At 30.2% G+C, this 25,363-nt stretch overlaps 2 protein-coding genes and 1 long non-coding RNA gene across 3 annotated transcripts; 2 read left to right on the top strand and 1 right to left on the bottom strand.

Moving 5' to 3' along the window:
• Nucleotides 1–12,536: 12,536 nt before the first annotated feature.
• Nucleotides 12,537–14,811, top strand: LOC149878871 (muscarinic acetylcholine receptor M1-like). Its single transcript, XM_090071666.1, has 2 exons — nt 12,537–12,670; nt 13,380–14,811. The coding sequence occupies exon 2, from the start codon at nt 13,396–13,398 to the stop codon at nt 14,683–14,685; it is 1,290 nt and encodes a 429-aa protein (XP_089927792.1). The 5' UTR covers nt 12,537–12,670; nt 13,380–13,395; the 3' UTR covers nt 14,686–14,811.
• A 2,503-nt stretch (nt 14,812–17,314) lies between these two features.
• LOC149878872 (muscarinic acetylcholine receptor M1-like) lies at nt 17,315–19,581 on the top strand. Its single transcript, XM_090072319.1, has 2 exons — nt 17,315–17,413; nt 18,102–19,581. The coding sequence occupies exon 2, from the start codon at nt 18,118–18,120 to the stop codon at nt 19,417–19,419; it is 1,302 nt and encodes a 433-aa protein (XP_089928445.1). The 5' UTR covers nt 17,315–17,413; nt 18,102–18,117; the 3' UTR covers nt 19,420–19,581.
• LOC149878873 (uncharacterized) lies at nt 19,229–21,491 on the bottom strand. The gene is made up of 3 exons (XR_016447091.1): nt 20,764–21,491; nt 20,465–20,644; nt 19,229–19,415 (listed from the first exon to the last, which is right to left on the bottom strand). It is a non-coding gene; the product is annotated as an uncharacterized LOC149878873 (long non-coding RNA).
• Between the last annotated feature and the right edge of the window lie 3,872 nt (nt 21,492–25,363).

Raw genomic sequence — 25,363 nt, forward strand, 5'->3', positions numbered from 1 at the left:
ATTGACGGTAACACGCATAGTTTTTGGGTAATTGGCGGCACCTTTGATCTATAACAATGCGTTGAACGTCCATCTATTAATACGTCCTTGGGTTATTTAAAAAAATGAATAATAATGAAATATAATTACGTTTTGCAGGTTTAATGACGGGGGTAATATGCCATTGCCAAGAGCTTTTAAAGCTTCTTTTTCGTAATCCTTCAAAAATTTAATAAAAAATAAATCACAAAATATTTTAAAAGCATACTTTAAATTATCTTTTTCTTTTGTTATACTGCTTCTCAATAGCACTGATAATTTAATTAACTAAATTTTGGCCTTTACTATATTTCATTAAGATCAGAGAAAAGCCGCAGGAACATATTTGTTCCGGTAGATGAAAAATTGCATTAGCGCAAAAACCAAAGTTTTCTCGTCTGACTTCCCAAAGTTCACGGGAAAAAATAGTCAGACGAATTATCGTCTACCATTTACAATAAATTATATTAAATTAAAAAAATATGTAAAAATAAAGTCTTTAAAGAAAAGTATTATGAAATTATTATCAAAACTTTAACTAGGTAATCTTACCTTAGAACGCACCGCCAGTCAAAACTTTAAGACTATTATAAGCTAAAGAGAATAAAGTTTAAAAAATGGCATGGTAAGGAGTTGGGAAAATCAAATGAACTGATGATAAAATTAAAATCAACGTAATAACGAAAAAAAAAAAAAAAAAAAAAAAAAAAAAGAATTTAACACCAATTTACCGATGCCAAATCAAAATTTTTGTTAAAAAAAACTCGCCTTCAGTTTTAATGAACTTTGCTACAATAATTTGTTCAGATCTATTTATACGTTTTGTTAACATCGCATTTCGCCACAAATTTCACGAACTTCTTCCATTAAAATCGTCATTAGGGGAGACCGGGGTTGGTTGTCACGCGGGGTTGGTTGTCACAAAGTTTATTACAGGAAATGTAGATAAGATTTAGAACTTTAAAATCATACAATCAAAATGTTATATAAAAAAAATATTTTCACTGTTAGCGTGTAGAAAACAAGTTATTTGTTTTTATAGGTTTTTAATATGAAAAAGTTAAATTTCGCTCACTTAAAAATTTTCTTTTAGCAAACGAAAATTATTTTATTGTGCTTTGAATGTACATTTTTAAAGTTTTTATTTATTTGAGTAACTTAATCCACAAAAAGTTCTCATAAAATTCACACGCTTTTATTTGAATTTACAGGTGTCTTGCAACTTACGTAGAAGGGGTTGCTTGTCACAGAATATATGGGGATGGTTGTCACAATTGCCTCGACTACATGTGCTGCAAACTAAACGCCGCTTTTAGATATTTCTTTGTTTTATTTATCCGTATTATTGAAGAATATTTTAATGTTTAAGATATTATTTAAAAATCTAAAGTTAATGTATTATATTTGTTTAACTAAATATCTATAATCTAAATTATTTTTTATTTCAATGTGTATAACTTTAAATTTTGATTCAATGTTTGATGTAGTTATAGAAAAAGTAATGAAGACAGAAGTCCAACTGTTTGTTGTTTTGTTTGTACATTGTTTAGATTTAGTATGTGTGTGTGTGTGTGTGTGTGTGTGTGTGTGTGTGTGTGTGTGTGTGTGTGTGTGTGTGTGTGTGTGTGTGTGTGTGTGTGTGTGTGTGTGTGTGTGTGTGTGTGTGTGTATATAAAATGTCTTGTGCATAAATTATTTTAAAATATTTTTCTTTGCTTAGTAATAGGGTGTATCGAAAAACAACTTTTTTTGAAATTGAAATTGTAATAGAGCGGAAAATTTGCATAATGTTATAAAAAGCAATTGTGCCAAATTTTTGTGTATATTTTTTATGTCTTCAGTTCGCGCTAGGGCTTTATTTTACTTACAAAAACACGTTTTCTGACCTTTTTTATAAAATAAAAATAACAAATTCTATGCATATACTAGAGTTGTATTAGAGTTTAAACATTACACAATGATCAGGTTAGAAATGGTTACAATTTTTAAGAAAATATTTTAATGTCTTCAGTTGCCGTTAGAGGGCTGAGTTTTTAAGTAAAAACACAATTTTTACTTAAAACAAATTTTAATTATGTTGTTGATGCTTTCACTTGTCGTCACTGTTTACGTCATTTATTTCCATCACTATCAGCATTATTTACCACAAATTGTCTATAATCAAAACATTTATTTAGTAAATATTCAGATAAAGAACAAAAAGCACAGGTTATAATTTATTAGTTCTGATTTACATCTGTTTATTATTAAAATAGATTGAAATCATAGAAAATTTTAATGGCAAAAATGTCTTCTGCTGCAGTAACAACAAGAAAAAAATCTTCTTGTCCTATCTTCGGTTCACCAGCAGACTTACGTGAAAATGTCTTGCCAACATACAAACATGTCATGCTAAGTTATCTTTTCTCAATGCAGAAAATGAGAGTGGAAAGTGGTGGAAAACAACCTTCTTTGAAAGAGATATCGGAAAATTTGGTGCACAAAATAGAAAACTTGTGGAGAAAAGCATCGATACCTACTGTGTCTCATAAACGCATTGTAAAAATCTTTCTTGATTACAATCAAAAGATATAGAAATATCATGAAGTCCGTTAACTAAGAAAAAATAAAATACTAAGAAAAAATAAAAATCATTTCTGCTTACTTTGAGTTTCTTGATTTTTTGCACTGCTTTGACAGGCCGAAGTACTGTATCATGAAAAAGTATAGAAATATCATGAAGTCCGTTAACAAAACAAAACAAAAAAAAGTATAGAAATATCATGAAGTCCGTTAACAAAACAAAACAAAAAAAAGTATAGAAATATCATGAAGTCCGTTAACAAAACAAAACAGACAGACAAGTGGAAGTCCAAAATAATAACATTTCAAAAGCATGCAGAAAATACTTTATTTGACGTTGCAGCATGCAAATGCCTTGATTTTTCTAAATGCATCTGTGAAAAAGTAAAGAAGGTACCAGAGAAAGAACATGATTTTCTCAGCGATCAGAGATTTATGAGAATTATGTATATGGAAAGACTCGACATTCAAAGTACTTTAAGATTACGGCGAAAAGAAGCAAGAAAAAACAGAGTAATCAGCCACTTACTGTCTAACTCATCAACACAGTCTTTAGCTATTACAGGTATTGAAGCTCAAGCAATATCATCAAGCCGCATTCAGAGTTCAAGTTTTTATTCTATATCTCAAGATTCTGACTCTGATGACATTTGGAATACTGACTCAGAATCAGATGCTGATTATTTAGACACAGCTGAAAGCCGCAAGCGAAAATGGAACGGAAAAGATAAAACTGAACAAATGAGATCACCGTTACTATCCTTAGCACAAGCCTGCGATAGAGTAGGTGTTTCAAGCAGAGGTGCTGCATTTATAGCGTGTGCTGTGCTGGAAGATATGAACATAATTTCAAAAGGAGACAAATCTAAAGTAATTGATAAAAACAAGATTCAAAGAGAACGAAAGAAAAACAGAATTAAAATGCAACATTTAGACCATGAAAATATTCAAATGTTAAAAGGTTTGTATTTTGATGGAAGAAAAGATACAACATTAGTAATTGATACAAACAAGGAGAAAAATATACGAAAAACTATAAAAGAAGAACATGTAGTTTTAGTACAGGAACCAGGTTCAAAGCATCTAGGGCATGTAGAGACTGCATCAGGGCATGGATGCAGCATTAAGACAAGTATAAAGACATTTTTAACTTAAAACAACATAGATACATCTAAGTTAGTTGCCATGGGTTGTGACGGGACAGCTGTCAATACCGGATTTCTTAATGGTGTTATTGCTTTGTTCGAATTAGAGCTAAAAAGACCTGTCCACTGGTTTATCTGTCAAATACATGCTAATGAACTGCCTCTACGGCATCTAATTCAAAAACTAGACGGACCTACATCAGGACCCAACGGATGGTCTGGACCAATCTGAAGAGAAACTAAATTGTGTAATACCTTGCCAATAGTCAACTACATTCCTGTCAGTGTCACATTGCCAAAAATAGACAAAAAATCTCTTAGTTCTGACCAAAAATACTTACTTGATATTTGCAAAGCAGTATCTACAGGTTATTGTCCAAACGCTTTAGCTAACCGAAATCCTGGAAAACTTAACCATGCCAGGTGGGTGACCACTGCAAACAGAATATTGAGGTATTATGTTGGATGTAGCGAACCGTCACACAGGCTGAGAGAAATAGTTGAGTTTGTTATTAAAGTTTACTGCCAAATGTGGTTCAATATAAGATGTAATCCCTCGTGCACGGAAGGTGCTAGACATTTATGGCTAACCATCAATTTATCCAGGTATGCCAATGGTGAAATAAAAAGTATCATCGATCCAGTTATACAAAGGAATGGTTTTTTTGCGCATCCAGAAAACATGCTTCTTGCTATGATATTGGATACTCGCCCAAATGTGAGGAAATTGGCATTACAACTGATAATGAAAGCAAGATCGATGAAAACAAACAAAGTCCGAAAGTTCTCTATACCAGAAATTAATTTTGAAGTAAAAGACTATGTAGGGTAAGGTTGCCAATATTGTACCCCCTAAGACAAAACTAAAAAATGTAGTCAATCTACTGAGTGGAAACAGGGATTTTCAATTGAATTTCATAATTTAGGAATTGTTTGTTGTAAAGACGTTAAAAAAAACTCAAAATTTAAAAAGCGTTAAGTCTCGAAGAATCAAATTAAAAAAATAGCGCTAAGAGTACAATTAAGGAAACTAGATCCTTAATTGTACCGTTGTAATCCGATATTGTACCACTTTCTTGATTTTAATTACTTTACAGCTTTGCAAATATTTTATGATTTTAGATTTAAGGGATTTAAAGAACTGATTAAAAGGAACAGTTTTTATAAAATCAGCAATTGGAAATATTCTGATATAACATAACATAAAACCTAACTGCCCGTAATATAATGAAATGAAGTTTTTTATTTAATAAACTCTATGCAACTTGAACTTTTTTTTCTTCTGGAAATTGCCAAAAACAGGTATCACCACATATGGCACAATTTTTATTTAAATTGTATGTTTACCAAAGGGTTAGCTAAGATTAGAATAGAGGAGGAAGGTAGGCATTAAAGATAATTATACTAAATAATGTAAAAAATATATACTATATCTGTTTTAAAAGCAACCACACTAAATATTGTAAAATAAAATACATAAAAACATTATTTTTAGCAAAAGTTTCAGATATATTGTATCTGCTTTTGATAAACACCTGCACAGCCAACACGACACCAGCCTTGACATATTGGTAAAACTGAACTAGAGAGTGCATCTTTTTAAGGACTGCTTGTCAATACAAGAGTTATACTAATATTTTTATTTTTTGTTTAAGTGGTGAAGTTCGTATTGTAAGTATGGATATTTTTCTAATTGGAATCTCAAAAGGAATTTGTTAAACTTTACAAGCGTTTTTTAGCGGTCAGAATGGTTGCGTCGGTACAATTTAGGACATGCCTTGAGGTACAATTTACGCAACTAATCTGACATACAGTTAACTAAAAAATTTGACAACTAAAAATAAGATATTTTAAATTCTAGGTACTTATTTTAATTTAGATAAATTATGCTTTAACATAAATACACTGAACAAATCATATCTTCTGCTTTTTTTAGTGAAATATGCTTAAAAATCTCCAATAACAAACCAAAAAGAGCTTACTCTGGCCTTAATGCAGTTGGATGACAAAAAAAAACAGTTGACTCCTTAATTTCATTCAGTAAAGATAAAAAATAAGTTAAAAAATTTCTTGTGGGTTGTAAAAATATCGAGTTATGTTAAAAGTACAATATAGGCATCGGTACAATATTAGCAACCTTACCCTAGATCTAATTGATTGGAAAAAATGTGAACTAAATGAACCTCCGATTACCACTCACTTTCAGATGAAAATTTAATTGAAATGTTAACAAATGTTTATCTTACAGATGTGCAGCATTTTCCATGCCATACTCAAGGAGTAGAGAGATGCATCAAACTTGTAACCGAAGCTTCAGATCAAGTTTGCGGTTTGGCTAAAAGAGAAGGCTTCATTCGTGCAAGACTTGCTTCGCAAAAAATAATGCCTTTATTCAACACAAAAAGACAGTTTGAGACAGATCGAAATGGATCAGATAGTTAAACTTTATTACAGCTAAACTTTAAACATTTTTCAAAAATATTTTCCACATAACTTTAATTGTACATTATGGACTGCAGAGCTTGTTTGCCAGAAACTCATTAAACAGTGTTTTTTCTTAAAAACTCAGCCCTCTAGCGGCAACTGAAGACATTAAAATATTTTCTTAAAAATTGTAACCATTTCTAACCTGATCATTGTGTAATGTTTAAACTCTAATACAACTCTAGTTTATGCATAGAATTTGTTATTTTTATTTTATAAAAAAGGTCAGAAAACGTGTTTTTGTAAGTAAAATAAAGCCCTAGCGCGAACTGAAGACATAAAAAATATACACAAAAATTTGGCACAATTGCTTTTTATAACATTATGCAAATTTTCCGCTCTATTACAATTTCAAATTCAAAAAAAGTTGTTTTTCGATACACCCTACTTAGTAATAATATGGTACGAAATTTTAAAAGAAAAACTAATAGAGGTTATACTTCTGGAGATGTCATTATGTGTGCTGCTAAAGATATAAATCTCCCAGATTGTTCAGATTTATTCTTGGTATTATATAAATAAAATTTATTGCTACCAGTTTTAAATATAATCAAAACATACCAAGAAATGTGACAACCAGCCCCATAGTATGTGACAATCAACCTCATGGGTGGGGTTGGTTGTCACACGGAGAAGGTCTTTAATAAATGATTTTACAACAAAAAATATTTCACTCAATCTCATAAAAATATTCTAATAGATACCGGAAATAGTTAAACTACTTTTGTGCAAACTTTGGTATTGATTTGATGAAAAATAAAAGCTGAGCAGTCTAAAATGTAAAAAGTGTGACAACCAACCCCGCTCTCCCCTGCTCTACAGAAGTCAAGAGAGCAACCAGATTTAACCTAAAAACTACATTTTTGTTTTTTGTTTTTTAAAAAGTTATTATTAAGATAAATAAAAATAGTATACAACAAATATAAATTGTAATATTCAGTAACCCTCGTAAGGCAGCATAATTTTACTACATTACAAGACAGCATACGTACAATTTTACCTAATCTTATTTTCATTAATTTATCACTACAGTTTTATTTAAATATTTAATTGAAATTTAATGAAATGTTACATGTAGTTAGAACCATTCTATGTAATAGAGTGGTTATAAAATCATTTCATAAAATTTCAGTGTCTGAAAAAAAGTGTACAGATAATGAGCTATAATTTGTTAACAAATTACGTAATTTATAGACTTGCTTCCAATGAAATGAAAAAAATATTTGGGGAATCTGATTCTGAAAAAGATAAAAGTTTTGCATCTAATGATGAAAGTTATGTACTGCAAGCTGATGCTTCAGTGTAAGATTCTAAAATTGAACTTGAACTAGTAATTAAGGAAGAAAGCGAATCATATTCACTTTCTTCTTTAATTACTAGTTCAAGTTTAGAATCTTAGACCAAAGATGAAGGTAATCATGATGAATGGGAAAATCTGGTCAAATGTTTGACTTCTAAAGATAGAACCGGATGGCGCAGTTCTGCACTGGCAAATGCACAAACTATAAATCGAGATATTTTACGACAAAAAGCAGGTCCAAATCCAGTACTCTCCAAAAGAACTTTTCAAATCTATTCCCAGTCTCCAGAAATCTCCAATCTCCAGAAATCTATTTCCAGTCTCTAGAAATCTCCAATCTCCAGAAATACGCGGCATCATTTTACTTGAAACTAATAGAAAGGCTGAAAATATCTATAATATATATAATAGTTAACTAATAGAAAAATTCCCCAATTCAGCTAAAAGACTACTGCAAAAAACTTTTTAGCCATTTACTGAAGCTGAATTAGATGGATTTTTCGGATAAAAAAGCTTGGCCATGTGATGCAAAAATTGGCTATCCATTGCAATGAAATTTTTCCTATTTGCAAATGGCTTGCGAAAGAGACAAACGTTACGCTGGTCTACAGTGAAGCTTCACCTGTAGTTGTTACATGTGCAGAGATATGATGCGAAAACAGCGAAAAACTAGGAAGCGTTGCATACAACATGCAACCTGTTTGTAATGAGCATTCGATTGCAACGACTAAATGAATTTCTTGCAATAAAAATACATTTAAAAAATGTACACAGTTTATCTGTTGTAATATTTTCTAAATTAGACAACCTTATAGTTGCACCTATGCCGTCGTTTATAGGTGAAAAACAAATTGATAAGGATCATCTTGAGTTCGAATTCATGTATTATCCTGAAATATAAATGCCAAACTCTAAACTGATAATGTAGAGATGTCATAGAACTACAGCCTTCTACATATTCTAAAAAAACAGCATACCGCCATTTGAAATCGCAAAATTTACACTTGTATCTATGCAATCGGACGAGTTTTAAAATTATCGATAAGCAGCCGGACGACGTTTTAAATTATTGGTATTGAGCCGGAAGTTGAAATTATTGGTATTAAGGCCAACCGAAACAACTTTTAAATCCTTTGAATTTTAAAAATTGTAGTATTTTTATATTAGATAAATCAAGTTTCAAGATTTCTGCATATTTAGGACTTTTTTTTTAAAAATCTTTATTTTCATAAAAGTATTTTAAAAACATCCTATTCGGGCCTTAATAGCCTTGCAGTAGGTATTAAGGCCCATGATAAACGCTTTAAAAAATAGAGAACTATTGTTTCTTGTGAGGTATTAGGCAATATATGTATCATGATAACAGAAAAGATACTTAGGAGAGGGCTGTTATGTTTAAAAATGATAAACATAACATGCTTACTTTTTAAAAAGTATAAAAAAATCCGTACATTTTGGACAAATTAGTTCATGCTCGTCATCTATTTCATATCTCAAACCAACTTCATTACACCAAGCGTAACACGTGCTTTCAGTTTATCATTACACCAAGTGTAACACGTGCTTTCAGTTTATCATTACACCAAGTGTAACACGTGCTTTCAGTTTATCATTTACGGAATTGTTTACTTTTTCTTTCAATTTTCTTTTACCATCTTTTTCACTTTTAAACTTGCTTTGGTCGTCATGGTTGAGGATTCTCCTTTAACTGGTTTAGCTCTGTAATTAAACTTTTTAAACAGTCTGAAAGGACCACGTTGCTATGTTGCCATGTCGCTATGTTTCAAGCTGAGTAAACTTTTAAATTGATAGTGTAAATCGTATTTAAGAGCTTTATAGAACTTTATAGGTATTGTTAAAAGAATGAATAATAGGTTATAACAAAAACAGCTGAAAAACATTATAACATACAAACAAAGCTTATGTCTAACACTTTTTTGGAGAAGGAGGAGGGGGAAGGACTTATTAGCTGCAGGGGCTTTACCCTAATACAATTGCCCTGAGAAACATTACCCTCAGGTACCTTATGTGCCTATAATTAAACAACAGCGTTGGTATTAAGAAAGAAATTATAAAGTAGTTTTCGGGTCAAAAACTGCCTCCACCTCCCCTGTTTCTCTTATCTGGGTGCAAATTTACCTTTTTGCCTATTTTTAACCACTGAAGTTTTAGTCATTTTATAAATTTACAGAAAAACTTTTATTTCCAAAATTTTTAAATTAAGATATTCAAAAGAAATCTCGCAACAAATGACTTTATAAATATTTACTAAATATTGATTTAATTTATTGCCTAAACTTTTTAACTTGAACCTTGGATTTTTATATAGAGCCACATTATGGTACCATATAAGATGGCAAACTAAAAGCAAACCACTGGTCCAGCTGATTTTGAGAAGAGAACTAATCTAAATCTTTATTTAAAATACAACCATTAGTGGCAAATAAAATCAAGGAGAAGATCTTACTTGACTATAATTTAAAGTTGTATGTCTGCCTAGATGTTATTTATCGTCAAAGAAGCATCTTTTGCTTAAGATCGGATCAAGCAGTTATTTCTCAAACTCAATTAATAAAATATATAAAGTATATATTTATGGTTTTGACACGTGATAAATAGACATTAAGATGGAAAGCTGTTTGAAAGGCAATTTACATGGTAACCACTTTTCTCTGCTTTCCGAAGGTTGATTAGTTAATTCTAAATGCATTGAAAATTGTTTATTTATTATTTATTACTGTTATTCTAATTTTTTCAAGGTTATTATATTTTATTGTATTTTTCTATTTTGCTATAAGAGTTTTATATTTTAAATATTAAATAATATTTTTATATTTTAAATTTTAAATAATATTTTTGCATGTTTATTCTCAAAAAAAAAAAAAAAAAAGAATCTTTTTCTTAAATTTCCCCATCACATATTTTTCTTAAATTATCCCATCACAAATTTTTCTTAAATTATCCCATCACAAATTTTTCTTAAATTTTCCCATCACAAATTTTTCCTGATATTTAATTATTTAATTTAATTTAATTTGGTTTAGAAGAAAAAAGTATTTATGAAATTGATCTTTATGAACTTATTTAGAGTAATACAATGGATACTGGGTTTTGTTCTTCCTTCGTCGTTATATTTGGTAAAGACAATAAAGATGAGTTTGGTATCTTTTGGAATAGCTGAAATCCGAGTAAAGAAAATCTTGAGTGAAAACTCTTTTCCATATTCTCCCTTATGTATAAATATTCTCCCTTATGTATAAATGAATTTTTATTTGGTTTGAAAGCACTGTGCCCTGGAGAGGTTAGATACAGCGCCTTCAAGCTAATTTGGGCTTTGCATAAGTGAAGGCTTGCTATAGTGAAGATTGTTCTAAGAAATTGAAATCTGTCAATTTAATGCGTAAAAGTACATATCAGTTTCACATTTTATCATATTTTTTATTTATCATACTTTTGTATTATTATCACTATTAAGGGGTAAATACAATAAAACAGAAGTTGTAAATACTGTAAACTGTATGGGTAAGTACTATATGTAATAGATTTTTCACTTTTTGATTAACTTTAAAGTTTTTTATTCTTAAAAATAACTTATCAAACCAGCAATTAACCTCTAACTAAAATGTATCAAATATTATAATATATAAAATTAGTGGTGGGCACAAGTTGAACCTAGCGGTCTTTATGATAAACAGTAAACGAATGAAAATACAAAAATACTCCCAAGTAGCGGCAGAGAAGTAGTAAAAAATTGAAGTGGAGCGTAAGGAGGAGAGTGAGGGCGAGGGCGAGTTTAAAATGGATTGTTTTAAGAGAACGTATCATATGAATGGCCCAAACTTCCAAATTCTTTTTTAAAAAAAATTGTTTATTTATTTCAAAATGAAATTTTTATTAAATCTTCAAAATTTTATTTTAATTTTAATTAAAACCTCACATGAATTGCCGACGATTTGTAACATTCAAATTACATTATCTCCGTCGTTTCTATTCACAAAAATAATTTTGTTTCTAATGCATCATTTTATCGATAAAGTGCTTTTATTGAAGAAAATTTTATTATTTTCTATTGAGCAAGAAATTTTATAATTTTTTATCGAACAAGAAATTTTATTATCTTTTATTTCACAAAGTTTTATAATTTTTTATTGAACAAAAAGTTTTATTTTTTATTGAAAAAAAAAGTCTAGTTTTTTACTGAACAAAAAAGTTTTATTAATTTATTATAAATTAATGTTAAATATATTTTAAAAATTGATATGTTAAATATACTAAAAAAAAATCATATTTAGAAAAAAACCTAAAATGGTTTTTAAGACAAATTTCTTATTTAGCAAAAAGTTCTAATTGAACTGTTCTATCTTTTTCTACACATGCACAATACCTCATTTTTAAAATAACGAACTTGATGCAAAAACATCTTATTTATTGTAAGTACACCTCTAATCATCCAGGATCACTATTTTACTTTTAAACAAGTAGCTCTTTGATAAACATCATTTTTAGAAATAACATCCACATGACGTAACTTCTGAGAATCTTAGAATGAACTAAAATAAAGCACATTTTTTGTGAATATTTTTTTGTAAATATTTTTTTTAAACCATGATGAATGTAGTATTAATTAGTTTATTGAACGTTTTTTTAAGGCCCAGTTTTTTTAAGGCCCAGTTTTCTTTGGGATTTAATACAACTTTTTTTCTTATGTTCAAATGGCATTAAGTTCCGGAATAAAGCTAAAAAATACACGCCATCTTTTTAACATATCAGCCAGGTGGCTTTATTTCAGCCTGGGAGCATTTTTAAACAGAAAGTTATCTTTTTTTTTTTTTTTTTATCTATTCAAGTTAAATTATCATCATATTGTTTTTAAGGTAGATTTCTTTTTTACGTCCGCTTCTTTTAGTGAAGAAAACCTTTCAAGCTTTCTCACTTATAAAGTAAACATTACAGTTTGACTCCACAACGTAGTGAGCAAACTTTAAAAGTACAATTCGAAATTTTAAAGTAGTTATAGAATTAAAAATAGAATTACTAGCAATAGAATTCATTAAGGAAATGATTTTTCTACAGCTTTTTGCAAAGAGTAAAAAATTGAAAAACTGCTCTTAAAACGAAGAAGAAAAAAATGGAATTTAATTGAAATAAACACTTTTTAAAGGTGACATTTTATGTTTTAGCTTTAAAAAACGATATTGATTATTTGGCTTTAAATAATTATGATGGTTCTTATCTTCGTTGGTTTTTTCAGACTTTTTAACCAGTTTTTTTTTTATAATTTATTTCTATGACGATGACGATGGGGGAAACCAAAAAAAAGATTAAGTAGCAAATGCTTAACAAAAAAACAACAAAAAGTTTGAAATGAGCAAATAAAGATGTTACGCAAAGTATTGTTTAATTGACCAAAAAAATTGTTTTTAGTTTATGGATTTTTATCCAGAATGAGTTAAAATGTTGATATAATACTAAAATAAAAAAAATCAGCCTTTTCGTTGATGACTATTAACGATGGAAAACTCAAACCGAAAGCTTTTTGGAAAGAAACAACTCTTATCGAAATAAAAAATTTAAAAATTTTTGTTCAAATAGTTTAATAAATTTTTGCTTAACATAAAAAAACCTAAAGAAAGTGGATTTTAAATTTATCTGAATCCAAATTTAAATTATAACAAAAATTAAATCGATAGCTTAAAAAATAAGACTTACTAATGAAAAAATCCTTTAAAATGATTTTAATTTTTTTATTTTGTTAATGAAAATTACATTTTTAATTATTTGCTTTAAACTAATCAAAGAAAAGTTTATTTTTCCCCAATCAAAATAAAGCCTTTTGTAATTCTAAAGTTAAACAAATTTTTCGCTTTTAGAACATTAAAATCGAAAATGAATTTCACCAAAAATCCAGACACCACTTATTGGGCTGCCATCTTAACATCTGTTACCAGCAGTAATGCCACTTGTTCGCCTCGAAATGAAAAATTACTATCTTCCGTAGATACAACCCTCGTGTTGGTAGGGGTAGGAATCTTAAGTCTGACTACAGTTTTTGGAAACCTTCTTATTATTTTGGCTTACTACGATAATAAAAAAATTAGAAGTCTTGCAAACATTCCCATTGTTTCGCTTGCTTTCACAGACATGTTTATCGGATTTTACCCCATGGTTATGAACACCATGGAGATGGCTCTAGGATATTGGCCTTTAGGAAATGTGATGTGTAACATCTCGTTGACATTCGATTACGTATCCGTTCAATCTTCAATAAACCACATTGTTCTAATTAATTTCGATCGATACCTTTCAATAAAATGCCCAATGAAACATCGATTACAGCAAAAAAACACAAGAATTCTGTTTAAGTTGTTCACTGCATGGTTTTTTGCTCTTTTGTTATGGGCACCTTATATCAACATCTATCAATACAAAAAATATGAAATGAAGGGTTGCGAAACAAAATGCTACGCCCAGTTTTCATCAGGAAACGAAGTAACATTTAAAAGAGTCTTCCTTATCATTACAACTGTTCTGGGGTACTTTCTGCCGCTAGGAGTTGTTCTGGTTATATACTTTAAAATGTATTGCATAATACGACAAAAGCTGTACGAAGTACCTCGTTTCTGTGAAACTTCAAAAAGTATGGCATTAAACACCAGTATTGAAAACACACCTGACTGCTACTCCGTACCTTCATCTTCTGCGATTGACTGCAACTCTATACCTTTTTCTATTACCAAGAGATCTGACTGTTACATTGTATCTTCATCTTATAGTTTAAAAGAATCATATGAAGACCAAAAAAGAAAACTTGACATGATAATAAAACGAAAGCAAATCCTTCGGCATAAAAAATCTTTACGCATGATTGCATCTATTATATCGGCTTTTGTAGTCACTGGTTTACCACTAAATGGACAATGGTTCTTAGTTGCAGTTTGTCATAACTGCTATCATCAACTTTTATTTGATATCTGTAACTTTTTAACATACCCTAACTCGACAGTTAATCCGTTTCTTTACGCGTTTGTGAGTCGGACATTTCGCTTGCAATTTAAAAAGATCTTACTCTGTAGAAAAATCACTCGAGAAGTTCAACGGCAACAAGGAAATAATTCCAATTTTCAAACGAACCAGATCTCAAGATCTAAAGATGCTTTTGCTAGTGAGTCGACCTAAAGTCGAAAAGACGAAAAAAACAATTCAGTGATTTTAACTACAAAATCACTTAAAAAGTGTAGTAAATTTAGTAAATCAATAAATGCAGAAATGTTTAACAGAAATAAACCAAATAAGTCGTCAAAAGTTATTTATTTTAAAATCATTTGTTTGCTAATCATTATATGTATTTGTTGATAAATTAGTTGACATGCTTTTGTACCAAAGTTGAGAAAAACCTGTCTATATAGATTGAAGTAATGTATAGATTAAAGTAAAATAAGGTTGCAGTAAAGCTTAATCCTATAAAAAAATACCTAAAAATATTTTTGACCACACTGAGTCTATGACCTCATGTGATCACGCAATAATTATTGCCACAAATCTTTTTCCAAAAAAATTTGCATAAACTGTTTAGTACTATAAATAAAGAAATGTCATCGGTTGCCGAACGGGTAACCGATGACGTATTCAAAATATTTTTAGTGTCTGGAAACCGTTCAGGTATAGCCCCGTTAAATACCCGATTACCCGAGCACCCGAAACAATCACCAAATGGTCAACGGGCAGTTAACGAACCGAAACCGATAAATTATCGGGTACCCATTTGAGTATTGAATTTTTTAATACCCGGAAACTAAACTCGAGTATTTTTTAATACTCGAGTCCCAAAAATTATCAAAAAACTTTTAAAAATTGCAAATACTGCAATGTTCAAAGTTTGCTGCAGATGAAATCCCATGACAGCTGACGAGCTCCTTTTTTAGAAGCAGTGAGTTCCCGGAAAAATACTGGCAAATGACAAAGGGTTTCTGTCGTGCACCTCCTTTCTCACTTCCTTGAATACGGAAACGCTTCAGATTTGGGCGGCCAACTAAGATAACAAGTTTAATAAAAATTAGGCAAAATATTTCGCCATTTAGTTAAAATTAATTTTTAACAAAACTTTGAATGCTTCCGATTGTCTCTTGATTCTTTGCAACTTTAAGCTTGAAAGCAATTAGTAACAAGTGTAAAATTTACAAGAACTAAACAAATAAAATAAATTAATAATCTATTACCTGGTTTTTCGACTTCGATTTCATTGAGAGGCAGGTCATCTGGATCTGATTATAGTGTTGCAATGTCTTTTTCATGTTCACTTCCTAATTTGTTTTTCTTTGTTTTCAGTATCAACATCGACAAGACTTTGTAATGACTTGGACTGGCGAGCAAACATCTTTGAAACACTTTGCTCTTTTTTGCACGTCCGATTTTAATTTCAAAATTTTAAAATCACAATCTTTCAAACATAGTTTCAAATAAAGGGTGAGATACAGTAACTTTGCCAATCAGATTGCACGAATAAAGGGTGAGATACAGTAACTTTGCCAATCAGATTGCACGAATGACGAAAATATATTAAATTTTATTTAACTACTAAAAAGCTATGTGAAAATACGATTATTGCGGTTATATTCCACTCTTGGTAATTTTTTAAGAAATTTCAATTTTTTTTTTAACAAAATGGACCTTCTACACATAGTACTCGACAACAGAACCGTTCGGGTATTATCTTTTTAATGGGTAATTGGGTACCGAAGAGGCTTCAATAACTTTCAGGTACAAATAATATAAATTACCCGAAAGATTGAGTCGGGTCGGGTATAAAAAATTACTAACTACCTGATCTTATCGGAGTTATCAGGTAATCCCGTTTGGGTAATCGAGGTACATTAAGATTTTTTTTGGGTCTTGCCGGTATCACGTTCAGTTCCTTTCGAGACCCGGAGATTTTCTACTATAAATGCATTAAATTGCGGAAAAAACACCTTTAAATTTAACTTTACTAAATTTTTACCTCGATTACCTTTAAATTTAACTTTACTAAATTTTTTCTATAAAAATAATGCTCTTTTGGGGAACCCAACAACTACATCTTATGAACATTCACAAATAAAGTATAGAACAACCGAAAACTATATTGTGAGGAGAAATATCAAAGTGAAATTTAAACTATGATGATTCTAAACATCAAAATGTGAAATTCTCATTGTAGATATGAAACAAATGTGTATCCTCCTACAAGTAGTTAGATTGACCATACTCTTCTCCGGTTTGTAAGTCCTAGGCTTGTATAAAGTTCTTTTTTGCCATTGCTGGTAAAGTTTGGAAATAGAAACCTTAGCATGTCTAAACAAATTGAAATTTTAGATGAAACTCTGATGGTCTGTTAACTGACATAAAATTGTTACTTTATTCAAACTTCTTTGATTTTATAGCACTCTAAAAAAGTTCTTAAATTTTTAACCCAATCAACAATCGAATTGCTATTTTCAAAACATAAAATCTGTATCCTTTTAGAAGTAGTAATGGTAAAGGAGTTTAAATGAAATAAACACTTTTTAAATGTGACGTTTTTTTGTTTCTGGCTTTAAATAGCAATATTGATTTATTCGACTTTAAATAACTATGATGGTTTCTATCTTCGTTGGTTTTTTTCAATTTTGTAACTAGTTTTTATTTTTACAACTTATTTCCATGACGATATTTGATTTATTATTTGTCTGAATGTAACCATTTACATTCAGACATATAAATATATCAAATCATCGTCATGTTTGCAATTCAGACTTTCATTACGGAAAGAGCCATTTAGCATAATTGAATTATCGCATCAAAAAACCTTACCAGCCTTAGCATGTATTTTTAGCAACTTTGAGTCAAAGTAATAGGGAAAAGTAATCTTCAGTCAAAGTATTTGTCAAAGGTAAGATTTCTACAAACGGAAAGGATTTTAATCCGTGGTTAAAGTAGCAAATACTTTACAAATAACAAGTTTGAAATAAACAAATCAAGATGTTACACAAAGTGTTTTTTAATTGATTACAAAAATTGCTTTTATTCAGAAATGATGTAGAATATCAATTATCAATATAATATTATAATTATCAATAAAATATTATAATTGTAGGAAATAGTCAGTCTTTTGTTTGGTTACTTTCAACGATGGAAAACTCAAAACGAAAGCTTTTTATGAAAAAGAAAATTTAAATCGAACCAAAAAAAAAAAAAAAATCTCTTTACGTTTTTTTTTAAAGAACTCAATAAAATTTTGGCGTTCATATATATATATATATATATATATATATATATATATATATATATATATATATATATATATATATATATATATATATATATATATATCACATTCTATTTATAAAACTAAATTTAGTTTCTGGTTAACAAAAAAAAAAGAAAAAAAATTACAAAACCAACGAAAATGGATTTTAAATTTATCTGAATGCAAATTTAAACTATAAAAATCCAATCAATAGTTTAAAAAATTACATTTTTAATTGATTAAAGCTAACAAAAAAAAAAAAAGTGTTTTGCCCCGATCAAAAAAAAGCTTTTTTTGTAATTCTAAAAATAAACAAGTTTTTTGCTTTTAGAATATTAAAATCGAAAATGAATTTCACCCAAAATCCAGACACCAACTATTGGGTTGCCAACTTAACATCTGTTACCAGCAGTAATGCAACCTGTATACCTCGTTATGGAAAATTACCAGCTTCTGTTCACACAGTCCTCATGTTGGTAGGGGTAGGAATCTTAAGTCTGACTACAGTTTTTGGAAACCTTCTTATTATTTTGTCCTATTACGATAATAAAAAAATTAGAAGTCTTGCACACATTCCCATTGTTTCGCTTGCTTTCACAGACATGTTTATCGGATTTTACCCCATGGTTATGAACACCATGGAGATGGCTCTAGGATATTGGCCTTTAGGAAATGTGATGTGTAACATCTCGTTGACATTCGATTACGTATCCGTTCAATCTTCAATAAACCACATTGTTCTAATTAATTTCGATCGATACCATTCAATAAAATGCCCAATGAAACATCGATTACAGCAAAAAAACACAAGAATTCTGCTTAAGTTGTTCACTGCATGGTTTTTCGCTCTTTTGTTATGGGCACCTTATATCAACATCTATCAATACAAAAAATATGAAATGAAGGGTTGCGAAACAAAATGCTACGCCCAGTTTTCATCAGGAAACGAAGTAACATTTAAAAGAGTCTTCCTTATCATTACAACTGTTCTGGGGTACTTTCTGCCGCTAGGAGTTGTTCTGGTTATATACTTTAAAATGTATTGCATAATACGACAAAAGCTGTACAAAGTACCTCGTTTCTGTGAAACTTCAAAAAGTATGGCATTAAACACCAGTATTGAAAACACACCTGACTGCTCCTCCGTACCTTCATCTTCTGCGATTGACTGCAACTCTATACCTTTTTCTATTACCAAGAGACCTGATTGTTACACTGTATCTTCATCTTATAGTTTAAAAGAATCACATGTGGATCAAAAAAGAAAACTTGACATGATAATAAAGCAGAAGATAATCCTTCGGCATAAAAAATCTTTACGCATGATTGCATCTATTATATCGGCTTTTGTAGTCACTGGTTTACCACTAAATGGACAATGGTTCTTAGTTGCAGTTTGTCATAACTGCTATCATCAACTTTTATTTGATATCTGTAACTTTTTAACATACCCTAACTCGACAGTTAATCCGTTTCTTTACGCGTTTGTGAGTCGGACATTTCGCTTGCAATTTAAAAAGATCTTATTCTGTAAAAAAAACACTCGAGAAACTCAACGGCAACATGGAAAAAATTCTGATTTTCAATCAGGCATCGAAACGAACCAGACCTCAAGAACTAAAGATGCTTTTGTTAGTGAGACGACCTAAAGTTGGAGAAAGCGAGAAAGAAAACAATTCAGTTATTTTAACTACAAAATCACTTAAAAAGTGTAGTAAATTTAGTAAATCAATAAATGCAGAAATGTTTAATGGAAATATTAAACCAAATAAGTCGTTAAAAGCTATTTATTTTAAAATCTTTTGTTTCCTAATCATTCTACGGGTTTGTTGATAAATTAGTTGACATGCTTTTGTACCAAAGTTGCGAAAAACCTGTTAATATATTTGATTGAAGTAAATGATTAAATTTTAACGAGGTGACAATGAAAGTTAAGTATAACGAAGAATAAATCAAAAATATATTAAACATAAACAAAATACCTAAAAAAATTTCTAGACTCACTGAGTCCATATGATCAATTTGATCAATCTGATAAATGTGATCAAACAAGTATTATATAAAGCTATTTTGGGGAATCCAACAACTGTATCATATGAACGTACAAAAATAAAGTATAGAACAACAGGAAACTATATTGTGAGGAGAAATAGTAAAGTGAAATTTGAATTATGATGATTCTAAACATCAAAATGTGAAATTCTCAGGGTAGATATGAAACAAATGTGTATCCTCCTACAAGTAGTTAGATTGACCATACTCTTCTCCGGTTTGCAAGTCCTAGGCTTGTATAAAGTTCTTTTTTGCCATTGCTGGTAAAATTTGGAAATAGAAACCTTAGCATGTCTAAACAAATTGAAATTTTAGATGAAACTCTGATGGTCTGTTAACTGATATAAAATTGTTACTTTATTCAAACTTCTTTGATTTTACAGCACTCTAAAAATGTTCTTAAATTTTCAACCCAATCAACAATCGAATTGCTATTTTCAAAACTTACTTGAATTGAAAAGGGTTCTACAATGAGCCTGCGAGATGGTTCACTCTTATCGTCAATCTCTATCAGAGCTTTTTACAGGAAGTGATTACGAAAAAATAATTCAAGTAACAAACCAGTTTTAAACCATCGGGCAAATAATGCGTTAAATAATAAATTAGTAATAAGATAAATAATAAAAGAAACAAAACTTAGACCTTTTGTTATCTTTTCAATTTCATGTCCAATAGTAGCTTGTGATCCTACCTAACTATCCGTAAGTGAATTAGTGTTGCTCGCATATCTGGTAGTTAGCTAAGAATGCTGTTTCCATCAAGAAGCTCTTTTCTCATTAACCAAATGAAAAAGCCAACTGCTAACAATACCACGAAATATTCCTTAGTTGTTAACAAATAACAAAAAACGATCACTAGACATAATGAAAAGTTTTGAATGGTTGCCATTGAACGGTAGAAATTTCATTCGACAACTTAAAAGCTATTAAGATATTATTTACCTGTTTTTAAATAAGACTTCGTATTGCAGGTAATCAACGTTATGTATCCTGTGAAAGGAAAACTGTGCCAACAGTAGAATTTCATTTAGGAAATTTTCTATAGGAACCGAACAAGATCCAATCCGAACGGGTATCAGACACCGATAAAAGCCAAAAAATATTTTATTGAATCCCGATTACCAGAATGGGTATTACCGATAAGATCGGGTTGTTGAAATTTTTCATAGCCGTCCCGACTCGATCTTTCGGGTAATTTAAATCATTCTTACCTGAAAGTTATTGATCTTATCCGGTACCTGAACCCAATTAACCGCTTTAAAAAAATAATACCCAAACGATGGTTTTGTCGGGTATTCTGTGAAAAAGGTCTATTTTGTTCAAAAATAATTGAAAATTCTAAAAAAATACCAAGACACTTTGAATTCCAACTGCTTGAGGCAGATTATATAAATTTCGTAATCGGATTTTTCTTCTTTTCACAGGCCTGATTAGCAAGGGCTGTCAGATTGCGCAACTTTTGTCACAGACAACAACATTGATGGTTGATGAATTGAGGGATCTCCTCTTGTTTTAAGTCACTAACGAGGGCCAAAATGTTGTTGTTGGAGTCAGTGTTACAGTTCGCAATCGGGAACAAAAGAACCTATGTTTCAAATAAAACTGAACTGTATTGCTCATGTTCTTCATAACTGTTTGAAGAGAGCAAGTTAGAAAAAAAAAAAAAAAAAAGCAAATGGCACCTTGCTGCAAGCATCTCAAGTGGTCAAAAACACCTCTGATGAGTCCCCTGAAAAAATTGTGCAATATGACAGTCCTTGCTCATCAGTCAACAATATTCAAGGAATGCCTTAGAAAGGCCTGTGAAAAGAAGAAAATTCCGTTCAAGAAATGAAGTAGTGTAATCAGTTGCGAATAGTTAAAAAGAAATGAGGTAGTGTAATCAGTTGCGAATAGTTAAAAGAAATGAAGTAGTGTAATCAGTCGCGATTAGTTAAAAGAAATAGTAATTGGGAATAGTTGTGAATAATTCCAAAAATCCAAATAGTTGTAAATATTAGGACACAAACTCACTAAAAATTGCTTAAAGTATGAATAAGTCTGACTTATTCATACTTTAAGCAATTTTTAGATCTGCCCTTAAAGTCAGTCTTTTTGCCCATAAAAGTCAGACTTTTTAAATTCTCTTTTATATTTTTCAGACCAATATGTGTAGTTCTTAGAAGCCAAGTTCAAAGAAATTAAATTCAGTCGCCAGAATTCGGCTAAGGATTTTGATGAAGCAATCAAGGAGTTTTGGTCAAGTTTGTTACACAAAAGTGGGGAAAACAACTCCAAGATATAACCATTCCCTGTCGACGATAGCCTTCGACACTCAAAAATTGGAAGCTTCTCTTCGAATTTATCCAGTTAAAGAAGCAGAAGAAGAGCGCGACAAGATTAAAAAGGAAGCATTTTGCCCATAAAAATGATGTTGATGCAGTTATTAAATGGATGGAAAAATCTTTCCAAGACTGCCTTTGCTATCCTGAGCATTCTTGCAAGTTCACCATCCTCAGAACGTTTGTTCGGCGCTGCCAGTATGACAGTCACGAAGGGAAGAAATTCCATGGATCCTCCTAAGACTGAAAAACTGTTCTTCATCAAAAGCCACTACTCTCAGTTTGAGTGAAAAATGTTACTCAAATTCTGCTCAGAAACCAAAACCTCTTCATCAACTCAAAATGAGCAGCCGAATGATGACATAAAGGAAGCCCCTGCAATGCAATTAACGTTTTGGACGTGTATGACATTGAAGAAAACAAAAAATTTGTCAAAAAATGATTTTTTAAAACTTGTTTCCAATTTCTTTCAATTTATTTCATGCTAAGAAACTAATGAAAACAAACGAGTTTATGAAAACAAACATCTCAAAATTTTTATTGTTTATTTTGTAATCAAAAAAACTGCAAGTAAAAATTCAAAGGTGAAAGTGCTATAGCTGCCAGTGTTTTATTTCTATGATGACTATGGCAAATAATATGGTTAGAAAGTTAACATAATTTACCAAAACTAAATTTATCTTAACCTTTTTCATTTACTTGTCTTTTTTATTAACTACTTTAGTTAACTTCCCTCTCATGTAAAATCTAATTTAGTACCTTTTTTTAAATTTTACTTTATATTTCACTGATACCTCCATAAATGCTAAATTTTCCCTATTTCAACGGCAAGTCGTAGTAAATTTTAATGATTTTTAGAGATTTTTACGAGTTTTAAAAATCTTTTAGTAAAATATGGGACCCAAGCGGTGATGAAACCAAAAACTGAACGGGTACGGGTTTTCGGGTATTAAAAATTCAATACTCGAATGGGTACCCGATAATTGAAGGTCATAGATTAGAATATTGACTACATCACTAAATAAAGTCTGCTTAACTCTCCAAGTTCAAAGCTCCAGCTTCAAATATAGATCTTGTCTAAGTTGAATAGGGTACAATTTTATTGATAAATAAATAGGGTACAATTATTGATAAATAAATAGGGTACAATTATTGATAAATAAATAGGGTACAATTATTGATAAACAGATAGGGTACAATTATTGATAAATAAATACTGGTGAAACTGGTGAAAATATCTTCCTAAAGGAAGATATTTTCACCAGTTCGCCAGTCTTTTTATTATTTTCACCAGTTCACCAGTCCTTAATTCTGTTTAAATGAAAAATTTTCAAATATATTTAGTAAAATTTAAAGCATTTAACATCATCTTTTTTTTAGCTCATTAAATTCATAACTGTTTACACATGACTCTTACAAAGTTATAGATTGTAACAAAGTAAACCTGCTAGAAATAATTGCGGAAATCATTCAAATTAAAGAATCTTGAATTGATCAATGTTGTCTGAAAAAGTGCGTAGTGTCAATTTAAAAATAATGCCAACCAGCACGAGTTAAAAACTGGTTTAAAAACGCAATAAAAATTTAAATTATTAAATCAAATACAGCGTTCCTTGATTGCTCTCTTCAGTTCAAACTTTTTAATTGAATTTAAGTATTAAAAAAGATGATTAGAACCAATAGAAATTCACGGTAAAAAAAAAAGAAAACCAAAAAAAGCACAGCAACAAACTGCTACTTTCTTATTAAGAATTCTTAGTAAGAAAAAAAACTTTTTATTAAGAATTCTAAGTAAAAATGTGGCATTTTGTTGTGCTTTTTGTGGTTTTCTTTTTTTTTTTTTTTTTATCGTGAATTTCTATTGGTTCTAAAGATGATATTTTTATCATGACGTTTATTTAATTTTGCTTAGTTTTGTTAAATATAGACTATTTGTTTTAGTGCCTGGGGCTTGTTTCAGGGCCCACGCAACCGGGGAGGGAAGCCATAGCCTCGTCGCTTTTTCGCAAAGTTTTTTTTTATACCGAAGAAAATTAAATTTATGAATAAACACTATCATGATGGCACCTTTCGCATCTTAAAAAATATCAAATAAAAATATATCCTAAAATAATCGATTCGTTGCGCATAAGTTTTTTCAATTTCGAATAATCGAAGTCAAGGCATGCGCACATGACAAAATGGCTCGGTAGCAAACGTGCTAAAGTGTGCTCGTATTGATTATAAGCTCGAAAAATAGCTAATGATTCGTAAAGTAACGGATATCTTTTCATCAGTATCAAAAAAAACAAAAAAATAAACAGTAACAAGTCATCGGATCCATGTTTAATTCATAATATTTAATTTTGCATAGACAAAAGTTGGAGAACGAAAAACAATTCCCTTGGTTGTATTACTTTTTACAAAGTTAGTACTTATTTGCTGTACTTGAGCAAAAAATACGATCTTTGTTGAAATCTTTGTTTCTTACTTTGATTTCCAATGCATCGTAGCAATAGGATTCACAATCTTGATATATTCATATTTTTTTCTCTGCTGATCAAATTGTATTTTATGTACCTACTGCACGAAGCAAAATAAAAATCAGCGTTTGTGTTGGTTACAATTCATGAAAAGTACCTAAGTGTTTCGAAAATCACCAACATTTATTAATTTTACCTTAAAACCAACGAAACTAACGTTCATTGTGCTTCAAATAAAGTACGTCAAACTTTTCTAAAACTTCTCAAGATTTAAATGAAAGGTGACAGATGGCTTTGCAATAAACCAAATCCTTAAATCCATGAGCAAAAGAGGCAGCGGAGACCTATCAAAAAGATGAGGAGAAATTAAAAAACTTCGCAAATCAGATTCCGATTTCATGCGGCTTGCGCGTTCACCTGCGCATTACATATAATTAAATTACTACAGACAATATTTCTTGTTTATTACATTTCTATTAACACTTTAATAGAAACCTCTGTTTACAATTTCTGTTTGTAACATCTGTTCTCAATACCTAAAAAAAATATGTTTTTGGAGTTTCTTATTTTTAAATTTTTCTTGTGTTGTTTTTTTTTGACGCTCAAAATATTTTTATAAGTTGTAAACTGCCCTTTTTTTTTCTAAAAACTGCTCTATTTTTTGTATCCTCCTTTCTTTTTGTAACCTTCACTCTTTGTTGTTCAGATTTTTTGTTCGCTATTTATATTTATATTTTATATTTCGTCTGTATTCGTAAT

Source organism: Hydra viridissima, unplaced genomic scaffold, assembly GCF_058129835.1.
Source record: "Hydra viridissima isolate aposymbiotic clone 2 unplaced genomic scaffold, HvirCarnegie_v1 scaffold_14, whole genome shotgun sequence".
NCBI classification, from domain to species: domain Eukaryota; kingdom Metazoa; phylum Cnidaria; class Hydrozoa; order Anthoathecata; family Hydridae; genus Hydra; species Hydra viridissima.

Bases quoted from the DNA above. Each gene is read 5' to 3' on its own strand.
- LOC149878871 (XM_090071666.1), top strand. From the start codon at position 13,396: ATGAATTTCACCAAAAATCCAGACACCACTTATTGGGCTGCCATCTTA.
- LOC149878872 (XM_090072319.1), top strand. From the start codon at position 18,118: ATGAATTTCACCCAAAATCCAGACACCAACTATTGGGTTGCCAACTTA.